Source organism: Rhinolophus sinicus, chromosome 17, assembly GCF_057876585.1.
Source record: "Rhinolophus sinicus isolate RSI-liver-muscle chromosome 17, RSI-T2T, whole genome shotgun sequence".
Classification (NCBI taxonomy): domain Eukaryota; kingdom Metazoa; phylum Chordata; class Mammalia; order Chiroptera; family Rhinolophidae; genus Rhinolophus; species Rhinolophus sinicus.
In genome coordinates, this window is record NC_142517.1 from 87,014,264 (window position 1) to 87,023,120 (window position 8,857).

An 8,857-nucleotide genomic window follows, 5' to 3' on the forward strand; every position below is an offset into this window, starting at 1 on the left:
GTCTTAGAGATTGTGAGTACAGAAGATTAAGTTAGGAAGCTTCTCTGATCTTTTTGGCCTTTTCATTTTATGGAAACAGTTTGAAAGAGTAAAATGCCACAGAAAGAGCCACCAATGAATAGAGAAAAATAAGTTTTTGAAATGATTTTTAGAAAATCACTCCCACCCAAGGCTATTTGTGAAGTGTTCATCCACGGCTTGTTTGCAGGTGCTTTTACCCCAGGCAACCCGAGAGTCAGAACAGTTTCCCTTTCATGCCCCTTGGACCTGTGGTTCATTCATTCTGGGGAAACAGAGATGAAATAGACTAAACTCCTGCCTCCAAAGACTTACCCATCCAGCTGGAGATGAGACGTGGAAATAAATAAAATGCAAGCAGCATAGGGCATGATGGCATGTGGCATAGAAGCTTGCAAAAGACTTCTGAGTAGTGTACAGGAGTGGGTTATTTTTTGGTTAAGGAAGGGGGTCTGGAAAGGAAAACAAATAAATCTGAATTTTGGCAGAGGACTAAGAATTTGCCAGGTAGAAAGGGGAACATTAAGAGCTAAGTGAAGAACAGAGAGGAACATCTCACGTGTCAGGTAACTGTAAATAGTTCCCTGTTGTTGAAGCATAGCCAGGAGATGGAGTGGCAGGGAGTAAGTTGGAGCGGAAATCCAGACAAATGAGGCCTGGAAGAGTGAGCTGTGTGGCTTGGCTTGTTCCCAGAAGGAAAGGGGCAGCTGCCAAAAGATCTTAAGCATGGGACAGAACTAATCTCTAAAATTAATTTGGTGACAGTATGGGACAAATTCAAGGGGGCAAGGCTAGGTCCAGAGAGATGAGGTTGAAGGTATTTTTAAAAGTCTAGGCCAAGCATACTGAGTTAAAGTAAGTTAATAGATGATCAGGAAAATAGAATCAAGAGACCCATCAGGGAGCAGACTGACTGAATTTGGCTGTGTCTGGAGAAAAATTTTAGAAAGGAATTTGGGTGTTTCTTTGATGGGATATGGAATGTAAGAGGCTTAAATATTTAGGGGAGAAAGAAGATGAGTTTAATTATGAACCTGTTGACTGTGACTGGAGATCATCTACCTGTCCATGTGGTCCTCTCGAGGGCCTGTAGCTTTAATGGAGAGGTTTGGGCTGGATATGCAGAGGAGAAGGGATTTTCCCCAAGTCCAAGTCCCACTGGTGCTATTCAACATGGCTCTACTTGTACTAGGTCATGGCATTAAAAAACCCCTGTGTCACGTAATGAGGAGTTCACTCCCTTTTCTTTCTCTTTGGATTAACCCCTTCAGAAAGTTTCTGTTTAAGGAAAACTTGTTTTTAACTTTTGCTATCTCTCTTAGAAGCCAAGGGAAGGTCAGCCTCACGTTCAAGGCTATTTAGCAAGCAATAAACATCTGATTAAAATTTAATAATCACTATTTTTTCTATATTCCTTTTTGTATCATTGCCTCTTGTTTGTGGCAGTGATATTGATTTTACATTAACAGCAGTGGTAAAATTTTATTTTTATTTATTTACATTAAAAAATGTGGTTCAATTTAAAGAGAAATTATGTAAAAAATAATGTGGTGTGAAGATGTGGAAAAAAATCATGAAGGTAATATATATTGGGACTTGGATGCAGCAAAAGAGGACCATTCATGGGAGATATTAGAACTGAGATTCACCCTTATATTTGGAATAACTAGGATCTATCATCTCATTTGGAGGTAACTGAAACCACAGTAGCTGTTGAAATTATTTTACAAGAAGTTCTAGGAAGGATTCCTAATTCCCATAGGTGAGCTTCAATGACTCTGTTAATTGATAAAAATTATATGCAATTATATGTATATATTTGTACCAATGTGCATTTTTTTGACGTGGGGAGAGATACCATGGTTGTTTTTTGTTTGGTTGGTTTTGGTTTTAGATTCTCAAAAAGATCTTTGACCAAAAGAGAATAAGAAAAATGGAGTGCATGGAGAAGAGAGCTAAGGATGGTCTGTGGTAGAGAATCACCAAATGAATGGAGAAGTAAAATTTAAAGATATAGGAAGTAGACAGATAGATTGCCATCACTGACTTTCTTCAAGAGGAAGAAAGGCATCTTTGAGTCTAACGTAAGAGACAGATGACATGAGTGGTTAATGGTAAACAAATGCTCCTACATAGGTCAGAGAGCTAAGGTTTCAATGATCAGTAATCTCTGGTTTAATAATATGGTAACTGTTGCCAGAACAATTTCATGGGGTGATGGGTGTGGAAGCCAGACTGTGGTGGGAGAGGAGTTAAGGGGAGGGCAGGAGATAATGACAAGAAATAAAATTAGTTTCATTTTTTTTTTTTTTTTTCTAGAAGCTAGCTGAGAACAGGAGGAATGAATAGGAGAGTAGCTACAGGGGGAGTTCAGGCTCTCCCTATAAAGCCACAAGAGGCTTTTCTGTTTGCTTCTTTTGGGGATGGATGTGATGTGATCTTAATAATAAACTTAAATGATGGAGTTGTTAAATAAAGAAAAGATTAAAGTTGCACGTGATGACAAGAGTGATTTCTGAGCAAAGTTCAGATTGGAGAGGGGCAGTTGTGGAATCCAGATTAAGAGAGGGAGGTCAGTTTGACTATAGCATTGGAGGGAAGGAAAGTAGCTGAGCAGGCAAATATCTAAGAGTTAGAACTAGTGAGGGAGCTTCACTCCTAGGAGTCTCTGAATTCCCAGCAAAGAAGAATCCTCCTGAGAATGAAGGAGGCCACGGGCAGAGACAGAATTTCTTTTGAGAAGTGTGGCCAACTGCACTCTGGCTGCTGGGGAGATCCAGTGGTCAGACAAGATTTGATGAGAGGCTGAGGGTCTGGATGACATTAGAACTACAAATTTACAGTAGCACCAATTGGAATAGTTTATACAGATGTTTTTAAAAATAGTTGATACAGGCAGCACTTAGCTTTAGGAATGTAGGAGGCTGACAAAAGGATTGATCCAGATCTGGGGGTTTGCAGGAAAAGGCACTGAGTATCTAGTCTTGCTAGTTCCCTCCCTCACTAGTACCTGGAAGGCCATACCCGACCACTTATTAAAGGACTGTTCTCCCGTAGTTGTCCTCTTTATTTTTTATCATCACCTTTGCCTTATACTTTTTCCTTAATATTCTTTGAAGATCTTCATATTAGTACATAGAAAGCTGCCTTGATAATTTTAACAATTGGATAGTATTCCATTGAATAGACGTACATAGTTTATTTTGCTTGTTTTCTATTTTCAGGTATTTGCTTTCAATTGTTTACTTATAAAAAAAAAACTGCAGGGAGTAACTTTGAGCATATAGTATTTTTCCTAAGTGCAAATACATCTGTAAGATAAATTCCTAGGATTAGAATCATTAGGTTATCAGTCTTAGTTCAATCCTTATCGATCGATCTTTTGTCTCTACCATTTCACCTGAAATAGCTCTTATCAAGGTCAAATAAAATTCCAAGGTAATTCTTTGTCCTCATACAATTTAACTCTTTCTTAGCATTGACCATAAATCGCCATCACTTCCTCCTTCTTAAAACAGTTTCTTCTTTTGGTTCCCATGACATCACATACTTCTGGATTTTTCTCCTATTTCACTGACTGCTCTATCTCAGTTTGCTTTTCTGGCTCCTAATTTTTTTCAGTGTTCATATTTTGGATGGTTTTCTCAACCTGATCCTCTAAATACAGTCTCTCCTTAAATCATTTCATGAAGTCCCATTGTTCTAAATACTATTTATACACTGATGACTCACACACGTTTATCTCCAACTCTTACTTTTCCTCCAAGCTCTGTCCCAACGACCCTTGTGATGCCTGCACCTGAATGTCTGAGAGGCTGCTCAAAACTTAATTGCTTCTCCTTAATCTTTCCATATTAGTCAATGGCATCTGCATTCTTCCAGTTGCTCTTGTCATAAATCTAGACTTGAGCCTTGATTCCTTTCCTTCTATCAGCAAGCACAACTAGTCCATTATCATGTCTTGTCACCTCTACCTCTAACCAAATCCAGAATTCGGCCACTTCTCACCATCTCTTCTGCTACTGCTCTAGTTAAAGACAAGGCTAGGAAACTAACAGCCTCTTTGTTTACCCTCTTGTCTTTCAACAGATCATCTTGACACAATAGCAAGAGGATCCTGGTTAAACAGTTTCCCACTAGAAATGCTTTAGTAATTTCCCACCATACATGGGAGAAAATAGAAACTCTGTACCATGGGGTTAAAAGGCCACCCATAATTTCTGAGAGAAGGAAACATCACCAAGGAATTGGAAAAATTATTAGCTCAATACAGTTCTCCCTCTTTAATACTCATGTAAACTTATTGATAAAATTTTTGCCTAGTTATGTTCATTCCTAGTCTCTGAAACAAATGTCCTTGTACCTTTTTCAAGTGGAAGTAATAAATTTTGTTACAGATGGCAATTCTGAATTTCCCTACCGCACTTCATGAGTCTTTCACTTTTAGAGCAGAAATTAGTGTCACCTGTCTAATTTAAGGCTGAGGGAATGGGAAAGCAAGATTTCTCTCTGTGGGGCACAGGAGCTGTGGCTCTCTATCAGATCACTACAGATACTTCCCTAGGGGCCTCAGGACTCCATCACCTAGGAATTATCCGTGCTTTCAGTTAACAGCCATCAGGAAGCAACGCACTGCATCTTGTTTGCTCTGCCTCACACAGCATACCTCCCACCTTTTAAATTAATATTAAAAAAAGAGGATCCTGCCAAAGCCTTTTAGATATTACCATGTCCATGTTGTTTTACATTAGCCATTTTTACTAATAGTCTAGACATTGGCCTTTAAAAATCTTTGAAATGATTTCAGTAATAGTTAATCAAATTCAAAAGGACCATATTTACTAGATAAGAAAATTCAAACACTCCTCGTTTCTGATTAAGAATTAAGTTATAGTTTTGCAAGTCTTTGAAAAGAGATGTGCACCCAATTTTAAATTAAAAACAAAAAACTTTCTAAGAAAGGTGTGTTGTATTATTTTTGTTAGCAGCTTTATGGTAGTCTTTTGCCTAAGAACTTTATAAAACTAGTTAAGTGATACCTTTTTTATTTAAAACAATGAAAAATCTGCCTTTAAAAATGTATTATTGCTCAATCCCAGCCAGCTATAAAATTTGTCTAATGAGGCAAAGTAGCAAAAATTGCATTATTCTTTCAATCTTCATTCCAACAGAGACCTTTATATACTGTTGAAAGAGAACAACCCCTTGATATACACCTTGAGCTCATTAGCTCCATAATAAGCTTCAGTGGATGAGGCTTGACAAATGATTTATACTGACCAAAGGAAGTGTGGAAATACACACTAAAATTTCTTGGACAAAATAAGTAAAATACATCGTAAGGTATTTTTTTCATATTTGGGAACTCCTAAGCTAATACCAGACAAGTATAGTATTTGTTCTAAACACATCTGAGTTTAAACAACAATCTACCCAAAACATAGAAAACCACTTCTCATTGGAAACAGTGAACAATTAACTTTCATTGTCAAGACAGACCTTGACAGAGATTTGAAGGAGGTGAAAAGGAGCAAGAACTACACTTCTCTTGGAGGAGACACAAAGTGATGATGGTTGAACCTGCTTATGAGTTTGGAGACGAAAAAGGAAAGAAGGAGGAACAGCAGTTGCAAGCCAGGAGGGATGGCAGACTCTCCCTCAGGCTTGCTTTGTTGACATTCCCACTTCATCAGTGAACGTCAGCCAGCTCAGAGTCTGGTCCCCCTCCCTCCACAAACACATAAACAAATGGGGCGACTCAGATTTAAGGATCATGACAAAGTTGGTCACCAAATCAGATTTCAAAGATTTGTATATAATTGGAACCGGAATGAAACCCATTCTGAATTTGTTTCATTTTTCTGGCTGATAACATAGATATTCCAGAAAAACTGAGTGTGTGTGTTGCGGGGGGGGGGGGGGAAGCTCTCTGCTTATGTTATCTTAAATGTTCACTTCAATCAGTTTAACTATATTACAATCATCAAGGTGCCTGGGATGTACTCTACATACAGAAAACGAAATCCTCTCAAGGTTTTCTTCCAAAATGCGTGGCAGCGCGCCTTCTGTTCCCATCCAATGTTCTATCAAGGGCCACCTCTAAGTGTACATGGAATTAACCCCAAACCCAAATCCAGCATTTGGGGCCCCGAAAATGCTAATAAAATGTATATCCCCTGATCTCCTCCATTTCATTCCTTAACTTTCTGAGGACACAATTGCGGCTCTCCCAGCCCCTTTGGGGACAGGAACCTGACCATGAACCCTAGCTAGGGTCCTATTTCCTCCTTTGCTCAATTCCCCTTCAGACAGGAAGGTGCCTTCCTTGGTTGGGAAGGACCCGCAGTAGTAACCCAGGCACGTTGCGGCCGCCAGGTGCAAGCTCTCTTCTGCCCTTTTACCACAGTGGCTGAATCCGCGGGAAATCAAGTTAGAAAATTGCAACCTTTTCCCGAGGTCCTCATTTATTTTACCATTTTCGGTTGAATCCTTCCCAGATTCCACCGAGGGATGGATTCGAAGACTCTCCAGTCTTTCCAGTGCTGATTTCTAGCCGGCGCCCTGTCTCTTTCTACCCCAGAGATTCCTCAAACCGGGAGCGCTCGGAGCCTGCGCTCACAGTGGGGTGTCACGGGCTCCGACTGCCACCCCTCACCCTGGAGCCACGGCCGGGCCCCTCCCTCCCTCGCAGCTGACCCACCTGCTCCGCTCAGGACCACGCCTGCTCCCCGCAACTTCGCTCGCGGGGAGCAGAGGTTGCGGACCGAATGGGGAAGGGCAATTTTTGAATTCCAGCAGGGCTCATTCGCCCCAAAGTGTGGAAAAGAACTTAGGCTCCAGCCCCACAGGCCTTTCCTTCCTGCCGAGAGCAGACACTGCCCGGGGCTCCCCGGCAACGGTTCCCACCTGAGCGCCTGCCGCGGGCGCTGCGCGCTCTCCCTTGCTGGTCGCGGAGACTCACACTCACCACGAGCGCTACCGCGCAGCGGTCCGGAGCGGGAAAGGTGACCCCCCAGGCCGGGGTGTGCGATCAGGGGGCGCCGGCCGCGGCGGGGCGGAGAGTGGCGCGTCCCGGTGCTCTCCGGGCCGCGGACCTGGCGGCGCGCTGCGGAACTCCGGCGCCGAGGCCGGGCGGGTCCCAAGCACCGGCGGGCGGGTAGAGGCCCGGGGCTCGCCACCACCCCTAATGCTCTTCTCTTCTTGCTTTCATCTCTTCCTTTCTTGCACATCCCTTTCTCATCTTGCTTCCCTCACTTTTCCCCCTTCTCCTTCTTCTCTCAGCGGTCTCCTCCCTGCTTTCCACTGATGCGTGGAGGACGGGGGAGGGAGAAAGTCCCGTCTCTTTAATTTGAGTGATACCTTGGAGATTATCTGTTCATGGAATCTAGAAATGACGCGAACAACCTTTCTGAAAAGCATCTAAAATAAAACGACTTTAGTCTTCTTTTCCATTTTATTATAGTATCTCTCCTTCCCAGTGGCTCCTTGTATCCGGTTGGGTGGCTAAGAATGAAGTGAGGTCAGATAAGGAAAGCGGAGAGGGAATTAGAGACAGCAGTCTTAGGAAGTGGGTTTGAGAACCAGACATTGAGTGGGCCCAGAGATCTGTTTACTCACAATTTCCCAAAGCAGACATTTCCTGGAATATAATTGGGGTTGGGGGTGAGTGACGAGAGACAGGCAGGGCAATGGGACAGGGAATATTCAAGGCTCTACTCTAAGGTATCCATTATGCCTTAGAATACATCTCTCGTGTTTTGACCTGGACTTGACCTTGAGAAAATACTTGATCTTTTCCTGTTTCTGGCGTTAAGTCTCCCCCACTCCTTTCCCCCCGCCCCCCAGACTAACGTTTCATGGCCGATTAGACAGAATCCTTTCAGCTGTAGCCTACCAGGAACTCCCCAAACCTGTTTTCACAGACCCTGGAAACTTTGGTGCTTCTTGGAAGGTGGCAGTTTTCTAGCACTAGAACAGGTCTTCAATGCTGGGAGGAGTGAAACAGATTTTTTTGTACAGAGCACCACGCCCACAGCCCACAGGTTGCCCCTCTCAGGACGGTTTCACCCTGGGCCTGACTGCTCTCTATCCCTTTTCCCAGAAAACAACTCATGTCACTGAAAATCCTTTCTGCTCTCCCACCTCCCAATACTCTCTGTCATCCAAAGACAATCTTATATAAATCCCACGTGTGGACTAAATCTGTATGTTCCAGACCATCTTTCTTCTGTTGGTGAGGTCTTCCTTGTTCTCTGGCATATATTTACATGAGATACGTATATAAACGTAATGCTTGGCACTTAGTTCTCAAGAAATGGAATTACTATCAGTAATGACTTCAAATTATCATTTACATTTATTTCATGTTTTTATTCTCTCATTATTCTTTTTTTTATTAAAGTTTATTGGGGCGACAATTATTAGTAGAGTTACATAGATTTCAGATTCACGTTGTTTTTATACCTCGATGTGGGGACAGAGCCAGGATTGCAGTTTCCAAGCTCTCAGCCTCACGTGGAAAGGTGCTGGCTCAGGTAGTAAATGGCCGTCAACTGTGATTGGATGGCCATCAGCTGTGGCTAATTGGCCGTCAGCTGTAACCAATGAGGCACTGGCCACTAATATAACTGCTGTGGCTACGCTAGCAGTAAATGGGGGCTAGCAAGAAGATGGTGAGCTAGCAAGAGCGGATTGCAATTAGCATGGCAGAGTGCGGGTTGCGGATTGCAGAGAAGTGGACAGCAGGTTGCAGACAGTGTGGCTCCTGCTTCCTGTGTCTCCAACCCAGCTGCCAGCAAGAATATAGTAGTATGACTCCCCTATCTATCACTCCGTGGAT

At 42.6% G+C, this 8,857-nt stretch overlaps 1 protein-coding gene across 2 annotated transcripts in view; it reads right to left on the bottom strand.

Moving 5' to 3' along the window:
* HTR1F (5-hydroxytryptamine receptor 1F) overlaps nt 1-7,750 on the bottom strand; it is a 121,155-nt gene extending 113,405 nt beyond the window's left edge. The window contains exon 1 of one of the 2 annotated variants that reach the window (XM_074333290.2): nt 6,925-7,750. In XM_074333290.2, coding sequence (XP_074189391.1) covers nt 6,925-7,247 — 323 coding nt within the window. In that variant the 5' untranslated portion in view covers nt 7,248-7,750. The remainder of the gene's footprint in view (nt 1-6,924) is intronic. The other variant, XM_019745427.3, reaches the window with a different exon arrangement.
* Nucleotides 7,751-8,857: the final 1,107 nt, after the last annotated feature.